We start from the raw sequence: 26406 nt of genomic DNA, 5'->3' as shown, positions 1-26406 counted from the left end.
GCCGGTTGGAAGGGGCTTCATGAGGAGGGAGGCGCAGCTGGACGTGGGGGAGCATTTGGGGTGATGAAGTCCATCTAAGGACGACGGGCCATGCTAGGACGAGGACCCATATCTGGGGGAGGATGATAGATGTAGATGGGAGGAGGGGGCCACAGCTGGGCTCGGCGGTGCATCTGGGCAGGTGGGGACCACAGATGAATATTGGTGACACTTCTGAGAATTGGCCACAAGTGAATGGGGCACACACCTGTACGCGAAGGGGCCATACTAGATGTGGGGAATAAGTCTGGATATAGGAGCATCTCTGGGAAGCAGAGGCACAGCTGGATGTGGCAACCCATATAGGGGTCACATGTTGGAGAGGAGCAACATCTGCCCAGTATCTGAGACACATCTGGGGAGGAGGGAGCCACAGGTGCATGAAGAATATGACTGGGCTTGAGAGGTCCGTGACTGGATGTGCAGAGCACATCCGGAGATGGAGCATCTTTAGAGGCGGGCACAGCTGGATGTGGGTTATAGCCCCTGTGTACGCTCATGGAAGGGGGAGTTCCAGATGAATGGAGGCACTAGAGGTTACCGCCAAATGTAGGAGGCACATCTGGAAGGGGAGGAGGTCCTACCTGGAAGCCGGGAACACATTCGAGGAGGTGTCCACAATTGAGTTTAAGAATCATATGTTGGGAGAGGGACCCCAACTGTGCCTAGGGATCACATTTATGGAGGAGGTGACCAGAACTGGAGTTAGAGATCAGGATGACAGGTTCCAGCTGTCCCAGGAATAAAGCAGGGGGGTGGAAGGAGACCATAGATGGGCTAGAGGTTCATGTATAGAGATTAACGGGTATATCCCGCCCCAGGCCCCACCTGGATAGAGGCATCAGCACCGAAGAGGCAGGCCGAGAATGGAGGAAGCAGGACGCCTTGGGAGGGGATGGATCTGATACCCGCGTGTCCTCCCCACCCCTCCCACCCAGGCGCCCCAGGATGGAGCCCCCACCCGGCACGGCAACGGGGCAGGAGGAACAGGAGCTGCGGGAGAGGGCCTTCTTCTCGTGGGCCGAGTTCAGCCGCTTCTTCGACGCGTGGTGCCAACAGCGGCTGGCGCTCTTCTTCGTCAAGAGCTCCATGCACCTGGCGCGCTGCCGCTGGGCCAGCGCGCCCCCGCTCTACACTCTCATCGATGTGCTCAAGTACAGCTACGTGCGGCTGGTGTGCAAGGACGTGCGCGCGCCCAGCCGGCCCGCCGTGGGGTGCGTGAGCTGAGCCTCCTGTCCTGCTGGGGGCTGGGGGGGAAGGGCGGCCCGGGGGAGGGGGAGGCAGTGAGCCCTCACCCCAGAGACTGGGAGGGGAGAGGTGCCAACTAAAACCGCTAAATACACCTTGAAGAGAAGCCGAGAGGGTCAACGAGGGAAGCTTCCTGAGATGGAGACAGAGCCATTTTGCTGGAGGGACCGAGGCACAGACAGAGGGTGGGTTCCACTTAGGGATTTTAACAGAGACCCGTGGAGAGGCAGGGAGCGAGATAGACACACACACCCAAGAGACATTAAAAAAGAAAATTCCAGAAACATGGAGACATGGCACCAGAGACACCAGCCAGCCAGAAAAACAGGTGAGAGCCAGATTTGGGACACCTACAAAGAGATCAGAGGCTGAGCTGCAGAGAAAGCCACAGGACAAAAATAGAAAAAAAAAAAAAAGAAATCCATCCATTCAGTAAATACAGGGCCAGGTCCCATGCTGGGAACTAGGGATATTTCATTTGGGTGAGTGGGGAGTTTAGCACTACAGACAAATTCCCCACCCTTCTGGAACTTTCGTACCGGACAGAAGACTGACATGATATGAACAAGGTCACGAATAGTTCCCTCCGACTGTAACGCTACAAAGGGCTTGAGGAATCCAAGAGGGCTAGGGAACATACCCAAGTGGCCAGGGGTGTTCTAATTGACCCCAATTTTAAACATTCCCCATACAATGTTGGGTTCCCAGCTTCCCTTCAAGCTCGGGAAGAGGCTGAGACCTTGTTCTCTTGTGGCAGATGACCACCCCAATTAGACGGGGCATTGGCGCTCAGGTTGGCCCCAGACTCCACTGCTCTCTGCCACCTCATCCTTTGCTACATCCTTGTTTTGCCTGTCTGGCCCCTGTCTGTGTGTGAGTTGGAGACCCTTGGGTGGGAGCCACGGACAGAGGGGTGCACTTAAGAACACAGGCTCTGCCTGCTGGCTGCTTGAGACCAGCTCCACAACTTCCTGGGTGGGTCTCTTTGGGCAACAGACTTCTCATCTCCAAGCCTCAGTTTGCTCATCTCTGAAAGGGGGTTAGCGTAGTACTTGCCTCGTGGGGCTGTTAAGAGGTTACCGTGAGCAGGAAGGCGTTTACCCAGTGCCTGGAACACGGGGCGGCTGGGTACAGGAGAGCTGTTACAGGAGTCAAGAGCACAGACCAGGGAGCTGGCAGCCTGGGTGCCCACCATGGCTCTACTGCTGATCAGCCTATGACAATGAGCTCGTGACGTCCCCTTTCTGGGCCTCAGCTGCCTCCCTGGGAAAAGGCGAGAAGTAATAGTATTGATCGCGTAGGTTTTGTGAGGATTAAATGAGCGAATACATGCCAGTCATTCAGAAGAGAGCCCAGGTGAGCACTTGGTACCAGTTAATTAAACATTTATTGTGAGAATTACGGCTCTCAGTAGCTTACTCACTGCTTATTCTGGAAACAGACTTGGAGATCCGGAAGCAGAACAGGATCAAACACCCATCATCACCCAGATACCTAGAACACGAGAGCTTGCCGGAAGCTTAGGCCCAATCTGGAATCTCTCCTTGTTAACAGAACCCAATGCAAAGCAACAGACACTTGCTGAGTCCCTACTGTGTGTATGCTCTTCGAGGGGCGTGTGGAACCCAGACAGCAGGTCTCTGCCCTTGAGCAGCTCAGGATCTAATGTAGGAGACAAAGACACCCCCCCACAAAAAAAATGGCCCAAAGTAGTGAGAAAGATGTTGAAGAGGGAGATGGAGGAGGATAAAAGAGGAATGGTCAGCTCTACTGAGAGTTTCCAGGGTGGATCTAGAAGGCTTCCTGGAAGAGGTGACCAGTAAGTGGAGCCTTGAAGGATTTTCTTTGTTTATATATTTGTGTATGTACAGTATTTGACTTAAACACATGGCACATATTACATGCAGGTACTGTCCCTCTACAAATATCGGAGGGGAGCCAGGGGGCAGAAGGGATGGGAGGGAGTGACAGGCCAGCCAGGAGGCAAGGACAGTGCCTTGGGCTCGGGCCTGGTGACTGGGTGGACAGTGGGATGTTCCCTGGATGGGGATCCCATCACTTCTGAGCCCCTCCATCCCTCTAGCTGCTCAGGCAGGGTCTGACCAGTGTCACAGCCCAGGGACCGAGGACAGAGTCTGGAGAATTAGTATATTAGAAAAGGCAGGACATGTGGCTGGCATGGTGTCAGGTCCAGACCTGCGGGGCTGAGTCCAAGGGCTGGGACTTTATCCTAGGGCACTGGGGACCCCTGGGAGGGCTGTGAGCAGGGTCAGCTCTGGGGGTAGGAAGACCCTCTGGGGTCTCATGGGGGATGGACTGGAGGAGAGAAACCAGAGGCCAGGCAGGTGGCTGGAGCTAGGGTCCAGGGAACTCACAGAAGGGCCATCTTTCCAGCCGCTCCTTCCGCCTTTCCTGGAGGTTGCACAGTGACCTCCAAATCACCATCCCTGCCTCTTCCCCCCTCCAGCTCTGGTGCTCTCCCACTCTCCCCCAGCCTCTCACGGCACTTCCGTTGCTAGAACAGGATTGCCAACCTTTCCCAACATACACCAGCCTTTGGAAACACAAAGATCTTGAGAACCTGAAAGATCCAGAAGAAATGGACAAGTGGAGTGCAAAACAAAGCAATGGTACTTTTTAAATCTTTTTGGCTGCACCACGTGGCTTGCGGGATCTTCCCGGACCAGGGATTGAACCCAGGTCACAGCAGTGAAAGCCCGGAATCCTCACCACTAAGCCACCAGGGAAGTCCTAGCAATGGTACTTTTAGAAGAAAAAAAGATGTTTGAAAATAGCAGCGACTTTTTTAACTGTTTACCAGGCGCCAGCCCCTTTTCTAACCATATACATAATTTAATCCTCTTATTGAATCCTCTCAACAACCCTGCAAGGTCAGTATTATTATTAGCCCCAATTTCCAGGAAACTGAGGCACAGAGAGGTTAAAGGATTTTCCCAAGATAACACAGCTGCTAAGAGGGAAAACCAGGATTTGGACCCACACAGTTGGACCACAAAACCCATGTTTTTAATTACCATTCAATCTCCCTCTTCCTCCCTCCCTCCCTCTCCTCTCTCTTTATTTCACTCATGGATCGTTATTATGAGAGTTGAATGTGCCGACACCCTAAGGATATTTTGGTCCTAGGTACCATGTGTTTGTTCATTCATCCAAGAGGTTCGTTTTGAGCACCTACTATGTGAAGGGTGTATATGTTTTAGATGCTGGGATTTCAGTGGGAGTACTCCACATTCAGTGGGGAGCATTCATTACAGATGGGCATCAATCAAATCATCACCCCAATATGTGATGGAATCTGCCTGGGGATGGTCAGGGAAGGCTTCCTGGAGGAGTGATGCTGTGAAGGATGAGTAGGACTTAACTAGATGAAGGGAAAGGATGTTTCGTGAAGAGGGAGAGAACTTACAGTAAGATGGTTGCAATGGAAATGTGAAAAAAGTGGATGATTTGGAGAGTTTAAAAGACATGATAGGACTTGGTTTTGGTGGTTTTGGTGGGATGAGTGATGAGTGGTGTGCCTGGGCACCTGGGTTTCAGACAAGGGGATACAGTCATTTACTCATCATTTGTTTACTGAACTGAGAACCTCCCGGGGGCCAGGAGCTGTTCTAGGTGCTGAGGATACAGCAGTAAACAAAACAGACTAAAATTCCTGCCCAAGTGGAGTTTACAGTTACGGGGGTGGGGGTGGGGGTGGTATTATTCCCCTAGATAGATGGAGAGAAATGGCCTATTGAGGCTGCCGTAGACCATTGTGTGGGATACTGGGAACCCACAGAGGGGACATGCCATTCTCTGGTAAGATGCACGGCTTCCCAGAAGAGGTAAGCTCCCCTGAGCGGGGGTTTGTTCTAGGGGCTGAAACACCCAGGCCCAAAGAGGTCAAACCAGAGAGTTTCCCCAAAGCCCGTGAATTTTTCTAGACAAAGGTACTGGGTAGAACCCCGTGAACTTGCCATTTTGGTAGGTCAGAAATGGCTGTGTGTTGGAAATTTGTTTGAGTTGCATCTGATACCATCATGGTGGCTCCACATTTGTATTTTATTTAGAATGATTTTACACTTTCAATTTTTCTGAATTTGCATTATTTTTGTTACTTTCAGTTAGGCAAAAAGTCTCAAATGCTTATGTAGATTTTTTAAATCTGTCAGGCTCCGGGGTTTTACTCCGTGCATAGAAGAGAAGAGGGGTGTGTCAAGGATCCCCTTCTGACTTAACAAAGACAATTCCTAAGTATTTAGACTGGAGGTTCTCAGGGTGGATCCTAAGAAGGATCCCCCTCCTCAGGGACCGTTTAGAAAGAACGTAGGAGCGTTTTGGGGGTGGGGTGTACTACTGGCATTTACCCCCTGGGAGCCAGGCTTCTTAACTATATGCCAGGCCCCAGATGGTCTATGTTACAAGGGTTGGCAAACTAGGAGCCCTTGGGCCAAATGCAACCTGCAGCTCATCTTTGTAAGTAAAGATTTATTAACACACAGCCACACCCTTTCATTTACATATCACCCATGGTTGTGTCTGCAGTATAGCAACAGGACATATCTACCGTCTGGCCCTTGGCACAACAAGTTTGCTGACCCCTGCTCTATAAACGTGAAATCTACCAAAAATGCTGATCTCACCTCCCCTTGGAGAAACATGGACCTGCTTTCAGACAACAGATGCCAATTTAAATATTATCAGGGAAATATACTCTGATTTTCTTTTCCTCTATTCTCTTTTTGTGTTTTGTTTTGTTTTTGTTTTTTAAATATTTATTTACTTGGCTGCATTGGGTCTTGGTTGCAGGTCTTAGCTGTGGCACGCAGGATCTTTCGTTGCAGCGCACGGGCTTCTCTCTGTTTGTGGCGCGTGGGCTCAGTAGTCGCGGCGCTCTTTCATTTTCTGCCATGCTGGATGTCACTCCCTAAATTGATGTTAGGTGATGGGCCATGCCCTTCAGTTTGAAAACCGCTGTTCGGGACAGACTTGCTCACACACAAAGAGATGTATAAGAGAGTGTTCGCTCAAGTGTTGTTTGTAAGAAGGGAGAACTGGAGACAACATAACAGTTGGCGGAGTTGCAGAGTGGAATATTAGGCAGCAAGTAATGAAACGTAAAAGTCTCGAAGAGCTGAGGAGTGAAAAAGCAAGCTACAAAAGGATATATAGAGTGGGATGCTTATATTTGTTTCCTGTTGCTGCTGTAACAAATAACTACAAATGTAGCGGCTTAAAATAATACAAACGTGTGACCTAACACCTCTGAAGGTCAGAAGTCCAACCCGGGTCTCACTGGGCTAAATCAAGGTGTCTGCAGGACTGCATTTCTTCTGGAAGCTTGAGGGGAGAATCCGTTTTGCTGCCTTTTCCAGCTTCTAGAGGCCACCCACTTTCCTTGGCTTGCAGCCTCTTCCTCCACTTTTAAAGCCAAGAGCATAGCATCTTTCAATCTTTCTCTGACTCTGACGTTTCCGCTTCCCTCTTCCCCTTATAAGGACCCTGTGATTACCTTGGGCCCAGTATCTTCTCCTCATCTCAAGATCCGAATTTAATCATGTCTGCAAAGTCCATTTGCCATGTACAGTAACATTGCCCAGCTCCTGTGACTAGGATGTAAATATCCTTGGGGGGGGGGGGCTGTCATTCCGCCCAACATCATGCTAGAAAACAAAAATTTCCCAAGTAAACTTCTACTTATTTATTTATTTGGCTGCGCCAGGTCTTATTTGCGGCATGCGGGATCTAGTTCCCTGACCGGGGGTCAAACCCAGACCCCCTGCTTTGGGAGCACGGAATCTTAACCACTGGACCACCAGAGAAGTCCCCCAAGTATACTTTTAAGAAAGGCGAAACAGGGCTTCCCTGGTGGCGCAGTGGTTGGGAGCCCGCCTGCCAATGCGGGGGACGCGGGTTCGTGCCCCGGTCCGGGAGGATCCCACGTGCCGCGGAGCGGCTGGGCCCGTGAGCCATGGCCGCTGAGCCTGCTGCGTCCGGAGCCTGTGCTCCGCAGCAGGAGAGCCCACAACAGTGAGAGGCCCGCGTACCGGGAAAAAAAAAAAAAAAGAAAGGCGTAACACACATTCAGAAAAGTGCACACATCCTGCATGTACAACTTGATGAATTTTCCCCAAGTAAAATGCACATGTGACCAGCACCCAGTACAAGAGACAGAATACATCCAGTGCCAAGAAGCCCCCTCCATCATCCCCCCCATAACCACTCAGGGTAACCATTGTCCACTCTTTGGCCAGCAGAGGTTAGCTTTGCCTGTCGTTGAACTTTCTATAAACTACAACCACGTGGCGGGTCTTCTTTTGTGTCAGACTTCTTTCATCCAGCATGTTTGTGAGATCATCCATGTTTGGGGGGAGAGCAATGGTTTGTTGATCCTTATTGTTGATTAGTACGTTATTTTTAGGAATATATCACAACTTGTTTTCCTATTCTGTTCCGTGTTTGGGTTGTTTCCAGTATTTGGCTAATATGAATGGTGCCGTTATGAACATTCTAGTACACATCTTTCGGTGCTCATCTGCAGGCATTTATCTTGAGTGGAAATGCTATTCACAGAGGAGGTACATGCTCAGCTTCAGGAGATACTGCCACTCCGTTTTTCAAAAGTGACTGTACCATTTCACACTCCCATCAACCACATCTGAGAGTTCCAGTTGCTCCACGTCCTCACCAACAGTTGATGTTATCAGTCTCTTTTATCTGCTGGTGTAAAGTGGCCTCTCCCTAGGGTTTTTTGTTTTTAATGAAATATACCTGATGTATAATGTTGTGTTAGTTTCAGGTGTACAGCAAAGTGATTCAGATATTATATATATATATATCTTTTTCAGATTCTTTTCCATTATAGGTTATCACAAGATATTGAGTATAGTTCCCTGAGCTATACAGTAGGTCCTTGTTGGTTATCTATTTTATGTATAGTAGCGTGTATATTTAATCCCAAACTCCTAATTTATCCCTCTCCCCCCTTTTGCCTTTGGTAACCATAATGTTTTGTGTGTGTGCATGGTACGCGGGCCTCTCACTGTTGTGGCCTCTCCCGCTGCGGAGCACAGGCTCCGGACGCGCAGGCTCAGTGGCCATGGCTGACGGGCCTAGCCGCTTCGCGGCATGTGGGATCTTCCCGGACCGGGGCACGAACCCGTGTCCCCTGCATCGGCAGGCGGACTCTCAACCGCTGCGCCACCAGGGAAGCCCCATAACTTTGTTTTTTATGTCTGTGAGTCTGTTTCATGAATAAGTTCATTTGTATCATTTTTTTAGATTCCACATATAAGCAATATCATATGATATGTGTCTTTCTCTGTCTGACTTACTTCACTTAGTATGATCATCTCTAGGTCCATCCGTGTTGCTGCAAATGGCATTATTTCATTCTTTTTTGTGGCTGAGTAATATTCCATTGTGTATATATACCACCCTAGGGTTTTGATTCGTGTTCCCTTGATGCCTAATGAGTTTGAGCCCCTTTTCATGTGTACACAGTTTTAAAACCTGGTAACATACCTTCCACTGTTTTTTTTAAAAAATGTGTATTTTTAAATATTTATTTATTTTTGGATGCATTAGGTCTTCGTTGCTGCACACAGGCTTTCTCTAGTTGTGGTGAGCGGGGGCTACTCTTCGTTGCGGTGTGCGGGCTTCTCATTGCGGTGGCTTCTCTTGTTGCGGAGCACAGGCTCTAGGTGCGCGGGCTTCAGTAGTTGTGGCTCGCGGGCTCTAGAGCGCAGGCTCGGTAGTTGGGGTACATGGGCTTAGTTGCTCCGTGGCATGTGTTTATAGATACATTAAAACATATGTGGGAATGCTCAATACCTAATTTGGTTAGTGGCTACCTCTGGGGTCAGAAGGAGGGAGGGGACTTTGTTGGGACAGCGTTCACAGAAGGCCTCAGCTTGCAGTGTTGTTATCACTAAATCAAAAGCGGATACAGGAGTATATGAAATGTTTTATTTCTTAAAGTTGATTGAGGTAAGTATAATAAACTATGCATTCACTTTTAATTGAGCTGGGGGGGGTGGGTGCAGAATTCTAGCAAACGTACAGCACTCCCCCATGTTCCAGACAGTGTTTTTCAGTGCTTTCCAGGTATCAATTCTTTTAATCCTCACAACAACCCTATGAGAAAGGTATGATAATTATTATTCCCTTTTAAGAGGAAACTGAGGGCTTCCCTGGTGGCGCAGTGGTTGAGAGTCCGCCTGCCGATGCAGGGGACACGGGTTCATGCCCAAGTCCGGGAAGATCCCACATGCTGTGGAGCGGCTGGGCCCGTGAGCCATGGCCCCTAAACCATGGCAGCTGAGCCTGCACGTCCAGAGCCTGTGCCCTGGAGACGGAGAGGCCACAACAGTGAGAGGCCCGCATACTTCAAAAAAAAAAAAAAAAAAAGAGGAAACTGAGGCCCAGAGACCTGAAGGGACCTGCCCAAGGTCACAGAGCTGGCATATTCTTAAGGCCCTCTACTCTTCTCTATGCTTGAAACAATTTATTTTTAATTTTTATTGAAATATAATTGATTTACGATGTTGTGTTAGTTTCAGGTGTGCAGCAATGTGATTCAGTTATATATGTATTCTTTTTTTTAGATTCTTTTCCATGATAGGTTATTACACGATATAGAGTATAGTTCCTTGTTGGTTATCTATTTTATATATGGTACTGTGTATATTTTAATCCCAAACTCCTAATGAATCCCTTCCCCTCCTTGAAACAATTCTTAATGTTCAAAAATCATAATAAGAGTAAAGGAGAGAGGAGAGAGAAGGCAGAAGAGGGCAGGCAGCAGGGTGATGTGACTGGCGGCCGTGGTCGTTCCTCCCGCAGGTCCCCCCAGCCCGGCTGCCCGGCTTTCATCATCGTCAAGCTGAGCCCGCTGCGGGACCGCCTCGTGGTGACAGAGTGCCAGCTGACCCACTCACACCCGGCCTGCCCGCTCGAGTTCGCCTACTACTTCCGCCCGGGCCACCTGCTGGCCAACGCCTGCCTTCCCGTGCGCACCACCAACAAGATCTCCAAGCAGTTCGTGGCCCCGGCCGACGTGCGCCGCCTGCTCTCCTACTGCAAGGGCCGCGACCACGGAGTCCTGGACGCCCTGCACGTGCTCGAGGGGCTCTTCCGCACCGACCCCGAGGCCAAGGTGGGGTCTCGGGAGAAGCAGGCGGTGGGGGCGGGGGGGGGGCGGGGCGCGGCTGCGGAGAGGCACGCCCAAGACTCGCGGGCCGTTCATTCATTCATCCATCCGCCCACTCATCCATTCACGCCTTTCATTCATTCCTTCGCGTATTCATTCAAGATTTATCGAGGCATGGGGTGGTGGTCGGGGGCGGCCGCCTGTAAGATGTGGCCCCGTCCCTACCCTCAGAGAACTCATCCCCTAAGGCAGCGCCCTCCACTAGAACTTTCTGCGGTGATGCGAATACCTTGTGATTCCGCGCTGTCCAGTATGGTAGCCCCGAAGCCACACGTGGTTATTGGGAGCTTGCCCTGCGGCCAGTAGGACTGAGGAACAGAATTTTTAAATGGTATTTCATTTTCACGAATTGAAATGTAAATAGCCACTTGCAGCGATTGGCTACTACAACCTTGCATGTCCGGGGAGAAACCAATCATAGACGCATCCAAATATGGTATCAGGTCATTAGGGTTGGGCTAGGAGGAAGAGGATCCAGAGTGATGGAAAGTGCTATTTAAAAAAAAAAAATTTTGTTTTTAACTGAAACGACACACATAGAATATGCACAAATGAGAAGTATAGAGTTTGGTGAGTGTTTACAAAGTTAAAAACACCCCTGTGCCCACCACCCAGATCATGTCTTAGTAGGGAGGGTGCTACATGACATAATACGGTGGATTGGAGAGGAGAATGGTAAAGAATAATAGGGCGAGGGCATGGACAATTGTAAGGGTGCTATTTTAATGTGAGTGGTCAGGGAAGGCCTCTGTGAGGACATGATGGTGAAGCAAAGGAGACAGACTGGAGGGAGCGGATCCCCCATTCTGTCTTCAGAAGGAAGTGAGTTCCAGGCAGAAGGAAGAGCCAGTGCGAAGGCTCAGAGGCTGGAACGAGATCCATGTGCTGGAGGAACGGTGAGAATACTGCTCCTCCACAAGGAATCTTTCTTCTGCTTTGATCCAACTTTAGGGCTAGGGTGGGCTTGGAGGGAAGGAAAGAAGGAAGGAAGGAAGGAAGGAAGGAAGGAAGGAAGGAAGGAAGGAAGGAAGGAGGGGAGGGAGGGAGGAAGGAAGGGAAGGAAAGAAAGAAAATTGGTTTCTCCTTCGGGCTGTGCTTTTCTCTCATGCATGGAAGAGGTCCCAACTCAGGGTAGAGATGAGGCGTGATCCCACTCTCCAGAATCAAGTCCAGAGCACTCCCCCCATCTCCATCTCATGCCCAGTAACCAGCCCTCTTTCAAGCCACCAACAGAAACCCAGCCCTCTATCCATACATAGTATTGATAATAATTTAGGAAACGTTTATCAGGCACTTACTACGTGCTGGGCACTACCCTAAGTGCTTTATAAATTGTAATCCATTTAAATACCACTAGCACACTATGAGAAAGGAATCCACCATTCTCATCTTCACTTTACAAATAAGGAAACTGAAGCACAGAGAGGGCCAGTAACTGGCCCGAGGTCACACAGCTACTTAACCACAGAGCTGGACTTCAGACCCACACAGTCTGGATCCAAGGCCATGCTCTTCACCACTCTGCTATTCCCCAGTTTGGAAATGAGGTTCGGGCCCCTCCCGGTCAGTTCTAGCTCTACCCTGGAAACACCCTATGTAGGGTCGCCCCTGCAAGAAGCAGCATATTCATAATGGAAAGCTTTCAATGTCAAGGGATCATCCTTTTAACGCCCAGTTTGGACGCTGTCATGAAATCTACCCTAAACCAAGTTTGGCTCCTGGATCTGTGATTTGCCCCACCTTAATTTTTTTTAATTGCATTATAGTTGATTTACAATATTGTGTTAGTTTCAGGTGTACAGCAAAGTGATTCAATTATACATATAAACATATCTCTTCTTTTTCAGATTCTTTTCCCTTATAGGTTATTACAAAATGTTGAGTATAGTTCCCCATACTATACAGTAGGTCCTTGTTGGTTATCTATTTTATATATAGTAGTGTATATATGTTAATCCCAACCTCCTAATTTATTCCTCCCCCTGCCTTTCCCCTTTGGTAACCATAAGTTTGTTTTCTATGTCCGTGGGTCTATTTCTGTGGTTTTTTTTGTTTTGTTTTGTTTTTTTGCGGTACGCGGGCCTCTCACTGTTGTGGCCTCTCCCGTTGCGGAGCACAGGCTCCGGACGCGCAGGCTCAGCGGCCATGGCTCACGGGCCCAGCTGCTCCGCGGCATGTGGGATCTTCCCGGACCGGGGCACGAACCCGTGTCCCCCACATCGGCAGGCGGACCCTCCCTGTGCCACCAGGGAAGCCCTATTTCTGTTTTGTATATCAGTTCATTTGTATCATTTTTTTAAGATTCCACATATAAGTATCATATGGTATTTGTCTTTCTCTGTCTGGCTTACTTCACTTAGTATGACAATCTCTAGGTCCATCCATGTTGCTGCAAATGGCATCATTTCATTCTTTTTTTTGGCTGAGTAGTATTCCATTGTATATATGTACCACATCTTCTTTATCCATTCCTCTGTCGATGGACATTTAGGTTGCTTCCACATCTTGGCTATTATGAATAGTGCTGTTATGAACATTGGGTTGCATATATCTTTTCAAATTAGAGTTTTCTTAGTATATATGCCCAGGAGTGGGATTGCAGAGTCATATGTTGGCCCACCTTAATATTTTTAAAAGAAATGAAGAAGTTCTAGAAAACCAAGAGACAGACCAGTGAAAGGGTTATTCCTTTTTTAAAACATTTAAATTGGCTTTTTGAATATGTAAGACATTCACATGGTCCTAAATTCAAAAGGTACAAAAGGGTATGTAGTGAAAAGTACCCTTGTCACCTCCTGCCCCTCAGGGCCCCTCCTCAGAGGCCGCTGGAGTATCAGTGGCTTATCCATCTTTTATATATCTTTCTGTTCTATGGCCCAGTGCTGTCCAGTGAAACTTTCTGTGATGCTAGAAATGATGTGTGTCTGCGCTGTCCAGTAGGGTAGCTGGTGTGGCTATTGAGTGCTTGAAATATGGCCAGTATGACTAAGGAACTGAATTCTTAATTTTTTATTATTTTTATTTATTTATTTTTTTTGTCACAATGGACGGCATGTGGGATCTTAGTTCCCCGACCAGGGATTGAACCCGCGCCCCCTGCAGTGGAAGCATGGCGTCTTAACCACTGGACCGCCAGGGAAGTCCCCTGAATTATTAATTTAACTTAATTAATGGCAATTTCGACAGTCCCATGTGGCTAGTGGCTTCTGGATGGAACAGCACAGCTCTATACACAGATACATTTGCATGTCTTTATTTTTAACCTTATTTCCCCTTGTCCCCTCCCCCAGCAAGGTTGCACGTTATACCCACATTTTTGTATCTTGCTTTGTATACTGAGGCGTGCCAGATGGTAGCATCTTTTGTTCTTCCTCTGGGGCCGGTCAAATCACCCTGAGAAAACTCCAGCCACTTGGCTGGCTGGCAGGTTAAGGCCAGGCTGCCAGCTTCTGGGATCCATGTTGGGGAAGAGAGCTGGGGAGCTGGCCCTCCATCAGTAAGATGCACAGAACAACCACTCCCCCCTCTTCTGCCAGCAGATGGGCCCGATGTCCCCAGGGCCAGCAACCCTCTCTGTTTTACCGCCTCCACAGAATAAATCTCCAGCCACCTGGGGGTGAGAAAAAGCTTAACAGATCTAACTGCTTCTAAAACAGCCCTCATATCTTTTGTTTTAACCTCCCCACACTGCCAGGGTTTGCCAGTTCCTTTTGAGGACTCTGCTATTGGTCCCAACTGATGGGGTTTTTTGGGGAGGTTGCTTTTGTTTTCTTTTTTGTTGGGGGGAGCGGTGGTCAGCTTGTCCATCTGCTTTCCAACTTCTGAAGTTTGGGTTCTGTTGTCTCCTTTCCTAATGCCTCTATAACTTAAAAAAAAAATTCCTTTTCTATAGAGGTACTTGAAGGTCAGGAAGGAGTGAAACTAGCAGGATGTGTTCAGTCTGTCACCTTTACACGGAAGTTTCACCTGGCTTTTTTCACTTATAAGATATAGCAAAAGAGCTCTGGGTGTTATTCTCTCTGCTTCCAGCAGTTTCCTGAAGGAGCGATTATATTTGAGAAGTTGAATGCCAGGGACCTCCCGCGTTGAGGTCGTTCACTTGCTCTTGGGAGGGGGTCAGACAAGAAGAGTGTACCCCAAAGCCACAACCACCGTTTGTGGGCAAGACTGAGTGGCTGCTTCAGCCCAGGAGGTGTTAAGACCTTTTATAATCTGCCCTGAGGCCGTGATCATGGGCTGAGGAATCTAATCCCATCTCCTTTCTGGCAGGCTCCAGGGTAACCAGCAAGCCAACTGGCTTTCTGGGTGAAGACGGATCCTGCACAGAAACGTTGCAGCCCTCTCTCATGTGTACGCTTTGGCTTCTGAGAAAGGCGAAAGTTGCTCTGAGTGTGCTACTTTTAAGAATACTAACTGGTCAGCTGGTACAATCTCAGCAGAGGACTCTTTGTCAATATCTGTCAGAATGACCAAGCCGTTCACCCTTTGACCACTCCCTCTCCCACTGCTGGGAATTTATCCTGCAGATGTAGTTGCGCAGATGCTGAATGATTTCCACGCAAGGTTAATCACCGGGGTTCGTGAAAGTAAGATTGGAAACAACCAAACCCCACCCGTGGGTAATGGTTACATGACTGGAATACTATGTAGCTTTAAGCAAGAGTGAGAACAATTCTAGGAACGGATCTGAACAGATCTCTCAGTTACAAAAAAAAAAAAAAAAGCAAGGAGCAAAACAATGTACATGGTATATTGTATGTATAAAACGGAGAAAATAAGAATATAAAGGTGGCTTGCTTATATTCACATAAAGAAAATCTAGAAGAACAGCAAGAGATGTGGATGGACGTAAGAATAGCGAATGGCAACAGAGTGGTTAGAAAATAGAAGTAGGAAGAGGACCCAGTGCTGGATAGCTTTCTATTATTTGACTTTGAGACCTTGTGAATTTTGGCACATTTGAATAATTCATTTTAAAAGAGAAGATAAAAAATAGACAATAGTCCCAATGTGCCACACTGATCTGTTTCTCTCTAGAAAAGAAAAATTCGGGATGAGCGATGAGTGTCCTAAGATGTGACAGTCAGGATGGCCTGGGTTTTGCCTTAGTAACAACCAGCCCTGGAATCTCAGTGGCTTACCTCACTGAACTTTATTTCTTGCTCATTGGCCAAAGCAAGTCACGTGACCGAGGAGAACTGCAGCGGGGCAGAGAGATGCAGTCCTGCCAAGTGCCCAGGACAGGAGAAACCCACCATTACTTGGCACAGGGAGAAAGAAAACCATAGGCTTATAGAGCTGTTTCGCTGAGGGTCTCCCAGAGCCCTGTCTGAATCTGGGGCTTGTGTTTCGCCTGCTCTGTAGTTACCCTGGACTCTTGTGACTCAGTCTCAGCCTTTCTGCCTCTTCCTGGCTCCCCAAGGGAATCTTCTCTGTGTCCAATAGCCTATTTTTACATCAGGCCAGCCACTTTGGGGGTGATACAGTAGCAGCTAAAAACTTGATTTTATGTGTACAGATATACACTAAAAACTTTATATACATTCTAGCTGTGCCATTTCCTGGCTGGGGAACATCCAGTAAGTTGTGAACAAGTTATGTAACTTCTCCAGACCTTGGTTTGTTCATCTATAGAATGGGGATAATAATAGACACTACATCATAGTTGTTAGGGTTGTTGTGTGAGGGTGAGTGAGTGTGTGTGTGTGTGTGTAAGGAACAGTGCCCGGAAAGTAGGAAGCTCTATATGGTTTAGCTATTTAGCTATTATTTTTATTCCCTCATTTTTTGCGGGGGAACAGTCTAGAGAATAGTATTATTCTGTTCACATAAAAAGGCGTCTGTGTACCTGAACGTAGGAAGAGGTGTGGGTAGGGAGTGTTGTGTGGCGTGGTTTCTGATGTCCACATTTGTGGAATCTGGTCTATGGTTAATGCATCCCTGTGCCACCGATTTGCGTGTCTAAGATGGTACTCCCGATCATTCCCATCCTCCAGTCTGCTCCTCCCTGGGCTGCTCCATCCCCGCTTGTGCCCCTCCATCTCCGCTTGTGCCCCTCCATCCCCGCTTGTGCCCCGCCATCCACTCTGCGCCTCAACCCAGAAGCCTGTGTGTCAGGCCCGTGCGATCACTTTCGTGAAGAGTCTAGTGGTCAGCTGTACAGGCCCTGGGCCCAAACTGCCTGGATTCAAATCCCAGCTCTGGTGTTTACTACCCGTGTGACCCCAGGCAAGCACCTGAACCTCTCTGTGCCTCGGTTTCCCCATCTGAAAAATGGGGATAGTGATAACAGGACCTGGTGTGCAGGATTGTTGTGGAGGTTGAAAGAGTTAATGCCTTGGAACTGGGGGGTTAGTTCTCCCCAGGACTTTACACACGTGAAATCTCCTGTTCATATTTATTCATCTTTCGTTTGCAGGCTCTCTCTTCCCACTCAGAGGTGTCTTATTGGCCCTCCTCAGTGCTTGAGCAGCACTTGGCATGTCTGATTTGCTCAGTAAACATCTGGTAGAGAAATTCATTCATTTATGTATCCCCCTCCCACCTTCATCACATGTCACCACACCCCTCCAGTGTCACCCACACATCTCCGTCCACACCTTGTTTTCCCCCCCCCACCATCCTTTATGACCTGGACTTGAATCCCAGCCCTACTGCTTGTTAGCACCATGATCTGGAGCAAGTCACTTCCCTGGTGTAGTCAGGGACCCTAAGACCACCCTCAGGTTCAATGGGGACTCACAGAACTCAGCAAAGCCATTATACTCACGGTCACAGTTTATTAAAGGATACAGAGCACACTCAGCAAAGGGGCGCATGGGGTGGGGTCCAGGAGAGGAGACCAGTGGTCTCTCCCAGTGGAGGTATATGGACAGTGCTTATTTCTCCCAGCAACAGTGTGTGACAACGCGCACGGAGTATTGCCCACCAGGGAAGCTCACCCGAGCCTCGAGTCCAGGGTTTGTATTGGGGTTTGGTCGTGTAGATATGACTGCCTGGGTGGCTGACCTCAGTCTCCAGCCCCTCTGGAGGTCAAGCCCAAGGCCCCCACTATAAACCAGTTGTTATCAAGAGACTATTTAGAGTGGCCCAAGCCCCCCAAGTGAACAAAGACACTCTGTCGGGCAGGACATTCCAAGGGCTTAGAGGCTGTCTCCTAGGAGTCAGGAAAGAGCCAGACCTTTCTTTGGAAGGTGTGGGGTTTGGATAACCCAGACTTGCTGAGTTAATCCTTTACTGCAAACCTGGAATCTCTCAGCCTCAGTTTCCCTATCTGCAATATAAGGAAAATAATGGTCCCCTCTCAGCAATCACCCTCGCTCAGTCAGAGGACCCCACACTGGGAATTCCCTGGCGGTCCAGTCGTTAAGACTCGGCGCTTTCACTGCCCCATGGGCCTGGGTTTGATGCCTGGTTGGGGAACTAAGATCCCACAAGCAACCACACACCAACCTCTGTCCCATTAGCCTTTCTTTTTAGCATGTCCTCCACGCTCAGATGATAATAATAATAATAACAGCTATCACTCAATACACACTGACCTCGTGCCAGGCACTGATCTCCATGCTTCATGCAGATAAGCCCATTTAATCCTCATAGCAACTTTATAAGGTCAATGCAGTTACACTCCCCATCTTTGTGGATGGGAACAGCTCAGGCACAGAGAAGTTCAGACACTTTCCCTAAGTCACACAGCTGATGCATAAATCCTCACAGTTAGTAAGAGGAAGAACCTGGATTTGGATCCCTACGGTCTGGCTCCAGGATCCAGGAACCCTTAACTATCCAGTCATTGGGCCTCTCGGCTGAAAGCAACACTAGTCGTGTTATTGTTCATGGAGACTTGGCCAGTGCAACAGGGCAGGACTTGCACCTGCCTCATTCAGTCCCTTCTCTCTCCTCAAGGCTAACACAGTGTCAAGCACACAGTAGGTGCTCAGTAAATGCCGTTTAATGAACAAATGGCTGTGCAAGAAAAGCTTATGTGCCCTCTTTAGAAAGAAAACTCAAGATCAGAAATCTAGGTTTTCTCTTTAAGAATGAAAGTCAGCTTTTAATTAGGCAAGTGCTGGCCAGCTCCAGAAAAGTCTCAAGGCAAATACGTTTTGCTGTTTTTACTTTTCTCTTATTCCTTTTCCCAAGGAGAAAAAGGTAAGAACTTACCTAATACTATAGAAACATGTAAGGTTTTTTTTTTTTAACCCATTATGCCTATTAAAAGTTTCTTTTTTTCAAATTGAAGTATAGTTGATTTACAATGTTGTGTTAATTTCTGCTGTACAGAACAGTGATTCTGTTATACACACATATACATTCTTTTCCATTATGGTTTATCACGGGATGTTGAATATAATTTCCTATGCTATACAGTAGGACCTTGTTGTTTATCCTTTTTTTTTTTTTTTTTTGGAGCTGTAATTGACCTATAACATTCTGTTAGCCTCAGGTGTACAACATAATGATTTGATATTTGTATATACTGTGAAATGATCACCCCAGTAAGTCTAGTTAACATCCGATGACTTTTATCTTTACGTTAGTTTCTAGACCAGCACCGTCGAATAGAACGTTCTGTGGTGATGGAAATGTCCTCTATCTGCACTGCCCCATAGACACTAGCCTCACGTGGCTGTTGAGCAGTGAAATATGACCAGTGTGACTGAGCAAGCTGATTTTTATATCTTTTAAAATCTTAATTTAAATATAAATAGCTACTGTATCGGACAGAACTGTCCTAGATGGAAATATCTGCTAAGATAAATTAAATCATAAAGTAATAGTAGGTGTAAAAATTAATGATGGGTGAAAAAAATGATAGTGATATTGTAACCAATTCAGTGGTAAGCTGACTAGGCTTTTCTATAAAATTTATTGAATGCCTCTTCTATTTAAAATGCTGAATGTATAATTTTAGGGTGAGGAAAGCAATTTTCTTGCTCCTTTTGGACTCCACTGGACTTTTTTTTTTTTTTCTTAATAGAGTTGGTTTGTTGTTGTTGGCTTTTTGGGTTTTGTTTTTGGTGTTTTTTTTGGTCTTAAAAGTGGAGAACTGTGCATTGCATTTTAACTGGTTTCATAGGACGAGGTCCGATTATGGCAGAATGGTTTGTGGAGAGATCTGTGTTTAAACTGTATTCCAATCCTGGTTCTGCAGCTGTGGGCCAGCTCTGCAGGGCCTGGCTGAAACAGTCTTAGCCATCTGCCTGGTATAGGGGACCCTAGCTCATCGCTGCTAATCTCCCTACCCCATTAAGTGGCTTTTGTGCAAAAATAATGAGGCCAGAGTGGCTGAGGCCAAGGCAGACGAGAAGGACAGAGATGAGGCCCAAGGGCCCGATCGCCCAGTGCACAGCTGTGGCCTGAACTCTGGATTTGACTTGAAGGGTGATGGGAAATTCTGGGAAAGGTTTTTAAGGAGGGGAGGGGTTGATCTGGTCAGTCTTGAAAATGCCCCCCAGCAGCGGTGTGGGGGACAGGGAGAGACAGGGAGCCCAGGCAGAAGCGGCTACAATAATCCAGGTGACAGATGGTGATGGCTCTGACCAGTGGCCGTGGGGGTGGGGAGAAGGGGTCAGATTCTGAAGGTCGCCGCTAGGATCTGGGGATGGGCTGCATGCGGAAGAGCTAAGAATCAGCCCTGAGTGCCGGAGCCTGAGCTGTAAAGTGGGTGGCGGAGCCATTGCGGAAGAGACAGCCGACCAAGGAGGGGCAGGTTGGTGGGGAGTGAGAATCAAGGGTGCCTTCGGGCCATCAGTCTCAAGGGACAAGTGAGCTGTCTAAGGGTCCATGTTGCTGCAGACAGGTAAGTAGGTGGGTCTGGCGCCTGGAGATACAGAACTGCGAGTTATCAGCTTAGAGATGCTAAAGGCCATGTAACTGGATGAGATCACCTTGGCTGAGCCTAGAGACGAGAGAGGAGAGGGGAGAGCCTGGACGAGCTCTGCAGCGCATTAGAGGTGGAGCAGAGGAGGAGGGGCAAGCAAAGGAGACTGCAGAGGAGATGGCTGGGAAGAAGGAGGAAAGCCACGAGTTTTTCAGGGTGACAGAAGCCAAAAGAGACCTACGTTCCAGAAGGGGGACAGGGTCACTGTACTGAATGCTGCTGAGTGCTCACGTGAGACGGTAACGATGGCTGGGATTTGATACGTGCCAGGCATCATTCCAAGCTTTGGACACGGATAATCTCTATTTAGCCTCACCGCAAGCGTTAAATAGACATATATTCCCATTTTGCATAAAAGGAAACTGAAGCTAAAATGCCAGAGGAGGGAACTCCCTAGCGGTCCAGTGGTTAGGACTCCACGCTTCAACTGGCAGGGGCCCGGGTTTGACCCCTGGTTGGGGAACTACGATCCCACAAGCCAGCTCGGCGCAGCCAAAAAAAAAATGCCAGGGAAAGTGACTTGCCGGAGGTCTCACAGCTGGGAAGAGACAAAACCAGGATTCAGAACTAGGATTCCAAGCCAGGATTCCCTGAACTTCCACTCCAGAGACACGGCCAGTGGATATCACCGCACATTCTCACATTCACACATTCATTCACTCACTCGTTCGGGATGTATTGAGCTGTGGCTCAGGCCAGGAGCCATTCAAAGCATCAAGGGATGCAAAAGCCAAATGAAGCAATCTCCTTGTGGGGCTTACATCTTAGGGAGGGCAAACAGGCAATAAGCAAAGCAGCAGATAACGATGGAACACGCTTCAGGGTGGTAAGTGCCACGGCCGGAAGCATCCAGAGAGAGCTGTGGTGTCCGCTAAGACGGGCTGGTCAGAGAAGACCTTCACGAGCACGTGATCTTTAAGCAGGGATGATAGTTATGGTAATAAGGAACACTTCAAGATCACTTACTATTTGTTGGGTGAGTACTGTTCAAAAATATTAATATTTGTGCCAGGCAACGTTCCAAATCCTTTAATTCATTTCATCCGTCCAATCACACTCTCATCGTCATCATTTTGCAAATGAGACAGGGGTCAGGGAAGTTGCGGAAAGCCACACAGCCAGGAAATGGGGGCTCCAGGGTCTCAGCCCAGGCCGTCTGGCTCCAGACGCTATGCTGGACTCAACCCTCCATGCATGATAGAATGACTCTTCAGTTCCCAGAAGGGGAAACTGGGAAAGGAGGAGGTTAAGGAGGAAGCTGAGGCACAGAGAGCTCAAGTCACGTAGTTAAAAGCGTTGGTGAGGCCGGGACTCAAACCCAAGCAATCTGGCTCCACAGTCTATGCGTTTTACTTCTAGACCAGTGGCTCTCAAACTTGAGCGCGCGTGGGAATCCCCGGGAGGGCTTGTCAAAGCAGATTGCTGGGCCCCTCCTCGGGAATTTCTGACTCAGCAGGGCTGCGGTGGGCCTGAGAGTATGCGTTTCTGTCAAGGTCCCAGCAGGCGATGCTGACGCTGCGGCTCCAGAGCCTATACTTTGAGAACCACTGCCCTAGAGCGCCTCTGACCGCAGGAAGGAATGAATACCCGGTTCCTAGTAGGGGGAACTGAGGCTCAGAGAGGCTGTCTAGTGGGCAAAACCACACAGCTCTTAGACGGTGGTGCCGGCATCGGAAACCCAGGCAATCCGGAATCCGCGTTTTTAATCATTCCCCTGCACTGCCTCCTGCTGGTCAGAAATGCACGCACGTATGAAAGAATGAATGAACGGACTCCCGTTTCCCCAGGGCGGGGAAATCGTGGGCGGGGCGACCCAGGGCACCTCCTGACCTCTTTCCCCGCCTCTCCGCCCCCGCCCGCAGGTGAAGCTGGTGTTCGTGGAGGACCAGGCGGTGGTAGAGACCGTGTTCTTCCTGACATCGCGCACCCGGGCGATGCTGCGGCGCTTCCCGCGCATGCTCCTGGTGGACCGGCTGCCGGGGCTGCAGGGCGCGCTGGATCTGCTGGCGGTGCTGTGCGTGGACGGCGCGGGCCGCGCGCGTCAGGCCGCCTGCTGCGTGGCGCGGCCCGGCACTCCGAGCCTGCTGCGGTTCGCGCTGGCCTCGCTGCTGCAGAGCGCGCCCGACGTCAAGGGCCGTGTGCGCTGCCTCACGGCCGGGCCCGAAGTGGCGGCACAGCTGCCCGCCGTGCGCCAGCTGCTGCCGGGCGCGCGCGTGCAGATCTGCCGGGCGCAGGGCCTGGAGACGCTCTTCAGCAAGGCGCAGGAGCTGGGCGGCGCCGGCCGCGAGGACCCGGGCCTGTGGCCGCGCCTGTGTCGCCTGGCGGGCGCGTTGTCGCCCGCCGCCTACGCCGAGGCGCTGGCCGAGCTGCGCGCCCACGGCCCGGCCGCCTTCGTCGATTACTTCGAGAGCAACTGGGCGCCGCGCCGGGACATGTGGGTGCGTTTCCGCGCCTTCGAGGCGGCCCGCGACCTGGACGCGTGCGCCCTGGTGCGCGGCCACCGCCGGCGCCTGCTGCGCCGCCTGAGCCCCTCGCGCAGCGTGGCGCAGTGCCTGCGCGACCTGGTGGCCATGCAGTGGGCCGACGCGGCTGGGGAGGCGGCGCCGGATGTGTCCGACGATGGGGGCGCTTGGCTGGAGGGTGAGCTGGGGAGGGGAGCCCAAGTGGAGAACGAGAGGATGAAGGGTGTGGAAACCGGAAACTGGGGCGGGGCGCGGAAGGAAGTAAGTTTTAGGAGAGAAGCCCAGTTAGAGAAGGAGTGGGCCAGAGGGCTGGAGACCAGAGACCGGGAAGGGGCTCAGGTAGAAAGTGAGAAGGGGAGAGGGTTGCAAATCCGAGACTGGAGAGGGGTCCACTTGGAGAACCAGAAGGTGAGAGGGCTAGAGGGGAGTGTCTGGAGAGGGTCCCAGTTGGAGAACGAGCACCTGAGAGGGCCCGCGATCAGAGACTGGAGGGGGGGCCCGCTGGAGGCTGAGAAAGACTGGGGTCTGGAAGGTTATATCTGGAGGGGGGCCCAGGTGGAGGACCAGAGGTTGAGAGGATTGGAAGAGTATACCTGGAGGCTGGCCCAGCTGGAGGACGGAAGGATTAGGCTGCTGGAGACCCCAGACGGGAGGGGGACCCTGTTCGATTATGAGAGAGCCAGCAGTCTTGACGGGAGCTCCTGGAGGGGGGCCCAGTTGCACGATGAGAGGGTAAGTGGACTGAAAACCAGAGACTGGAAGGGGCTGCATTTGGAAGCAGAGAAGGAAAGGGGGCTGGAGGTCAGAAACTGGAGGAGGGTCCATGTGGAGAAGCCCTCGGAATTGGTCCCCGAGAACGGAGACCTAAGGGGGCCCCAAGGGGGAGATGTGAGGCAGAGAGGGCCAGAGACTAGAGAAGAGCGAGCAGTGAGGTTGGGTGTCAAAAGAAGAAGGGACCTGGAGGATGTAGTTCTGGTCCAGCTTGGGGACACAAGGGTGACAGGCCTGGAGAATGGAGATGGAGGGGGAGCCCAGGCTGGGGGCCCCAAGAGCAGAGGAGGGCAGGGGATGGAGTGTGGGGACACAGCAGGGGGCCGTCTAGGGCTGGGGAATGGAGTCACGTGCAGCACTCCCGTGGGGACTGTGTTGGAGGGTGACTCAGAGTGGGCAGTGACAGGGAGGATGTACCTGGCGGCCGGAGAGAGCGCACAGGAAGGAAGCGGAGGAGAAGGCCCCAGGGAATCAAAGAGGCCTTGCTGCCCCTCGGAGGAGGAGGAAGTGGACTGGGAGCCCCTGGCCAAGTTCCGAGCGGCCTGCGGGCCAGAGCTGGCAGAGCTGGTGGCCGAAGAGCTGGCCTTCGCCCGGCAGCACGGCACCCGCGGTTTCCATTGGACAGGAGCTGGCTTTGCCCTGAAGGACGGCACCTCGGACTTCTTCCTGGACGGAGCCCTGACGCGCTGCAGCTGCTCCATCCATGCCGCCCGGCGTCTGCCCTGCCGCCACCTCTTCGCCGCGCGCCTGCTCACAGGGGCAGCCTTATTCCACATGGACCTGCTCAGGGATTGCTGGGGGAGAGCCCCCGAGCCCTGAGCCTGCTCGCGCCTGCCCGTCACCCTCCACGGTGGGGGCGGGAGGGCATCCTTCGATCCCAAAGATAATGGGGCTGAGCCCAAGGAGGCCACCCCAGTACCCCCGTCCACCTCCTGGGGCATCCAGCGGCTTCATCTGGGCAGTTTGCCTCTCTGGGTCCGAGGGGAGGCAGACGGTGTGGGTCTCGGAGGTCCTGGAGCCGCAGCTGTGGCAGATGGTGGTGACCAGGGTGGATTCTGAGGGCTTCCCTCCAGAGAGGAAATGTGTGGTGAGAGGGTGTAGACAGGGTCAGGTCCGGCCAGGAGAAGGAAGGGGATAAAGCTGGGGGAGGGGAGGACACCAGGTTGTGGGGAGAGCCTGGCAGGAGGAGGGAAAAACGGGGGGTAATGAAGAAGAGGGAAGGGGAGGAAAGACAAAGGGGACACAGACATGGAGGAGAGAGGACAAGAAAAGAGGCAGAAATGGAGAAGAAATGGGGACAAATGGGAAGGGAGGAAAGGAGAGGGGGTGGGGGAGGGGAGGAGGAGACAAGGATGGAGGAGAGGGAAGAAAAAAAGATGGCAAAGAAAAGGCATGGGAGAGGGGGGAGAGAAGAAACGAGAGGGGAATGACTTGGGGATTTCTCTAAGGCCTGGAGTCTTGGATCCCCTTCACCTTCTGGTTGGTCATTCCCGGAAGAGGCAGAATAAGAGGGGCCCTGGGAGTCTGGTGGGATGGGCTGGCGGCTCTGCAGTGGGGGAGGGGAACCCTCTGGACGTCTGTGCTTCAAGATTGGAATAAAACAGTATTTTGGTTTCTGTGCTGAGTTCTTGGCTTGTGGGGGAGGGTGGGAGGCCCAGACCCAGAGGGCAATTGAGATGGTCCAGCATTCCTTGACTTTTTCTATCGACAGGCCCTACTGTCGATGGAATGCAGGGACCCAAAATGAATCCATCTTCATGGCAGCTCAGGCCTCATCCTCCCTTGCCTGGACCAGTATGCCATGGGAACAGCTTGCCAACATCCGTGGATCCTCCAATGAAAGACTAGTCCGTGCCAATCTCGGCCACTATGCCAGTGATTGGTTTATGAATGGGCGTGGGGCCTGATCCTGCCCAATGGGTCTGCTTAGGGCAGGGAGGCTTCTAAAGTTTCTCTCAATCCTAAGGAGAAGCCCCAGAATGAGACGGTTAGGCCTAAACCTGCTTGCAAGCCTCTTGATAGGATGTGAGAATGAAGGATGTCATTGAGGATGACAGAGCTAAGAGATGAGGAGAATCTGGGGAGCCCCCTGGCGGTCCAGTGGTTAGGACTCTGCGCTCTCACTGCCAAGGGCCCAGGTTTGATCCCTAGGCGGGGAACTAAGATCCCATAAGCCGTGCTGCAAAAAAATAAAATGAAAAGAAAGAAAAAAGAAAATCTGCATCTGGTTGAGTCCCTAAAGTCTGCCCTATGGGGTTGGGGGTGGCAGCTTCCTAAGTAAGATAAAAGATATTTTAATACTCATGGCAGTTTGAGTTGGGATTTCTGTTATCTCAACTGGTGCGGGGGACTGCAGGTGATAGAAATTCAGGTGGAAATAGCTCAGCACTTCTTAAACTTTATGAACAGATGAATCACCAGTCGGTCTGCGGTGGGGCCCAAGATTGTGGAAGGTTCTCCGATGACGTGGTTGCTGCTGGATTGTGGAGCACACTTTGAGTAGCAACGAAGGAGCTTAATGTAAAAGGTCATCCAGCCATTCACGTCGCTGGGAAATTAAAGTCTTCAAGGGCAGCTGAATCCAGGGGCTCAAATAATGTCAGGTTTCTCCCTTGTGCTTCTGCCCTTTATGTCACGGCTTCCTTCAAAGGAAGGCTATCCCCTTTGACTGAGAAAGATAGCGACTTGAAGCCGTAATCTCATATCCTCAGATCTTGATCCCCAAAGACCTTTCTACCAGCATCCCAGCATCAAAAGTCAAAGACGAGGCTGATTGGGTTTACTAAGTGTAT

The 26406-nt window shown here is 50.4% G+C and overlaps 1 protein-coding gene across 1 annotated transcript; it reads left to right on the top strand.

Annotated features, from left to right (window-relative positions):
- Positions 1-996: 996 nt before the first annotated feature.
- On the top strand, positions 997-24433 carry ZSWIM9 (zinc finger SWIM-type containing 9). Its single transcript, XM_065899613.1, has 3 exons — positions 997-1253; positions 10132-10444; positions 22244-24433. Exons 1-3 carry the CDS (start codon positions 1129-1131, stop codon positions 24431-24433), a joined length of 2628 nt encoding a protein of 875 aa, XP_065755685.1. The 5' UTR covers positions 997-1128.
- Positions 24434-26406: the final 1973 nt, after the last annotated feature.

The sequence above is a fragment of the Phocoena phocoena genome, chromosome 20 (assembly GCF_963924675.1).
Source record: "Phocoena phocoena chromosome 20, mPhoPho1.1, whole genome shotgun sequence".
NCBI classification, from domain to species: Eukaryota; Metazoa; Chordata; class Mammalia; order Artiodactyla; family Phocoenidae; genus Phocoena; species Phocoena phocoena.
The sequence above is the reverse complement of the archived record's forward strand: the minus strand, read 5'-3'. Positions and strand labels throughout refer to the sequence as shown.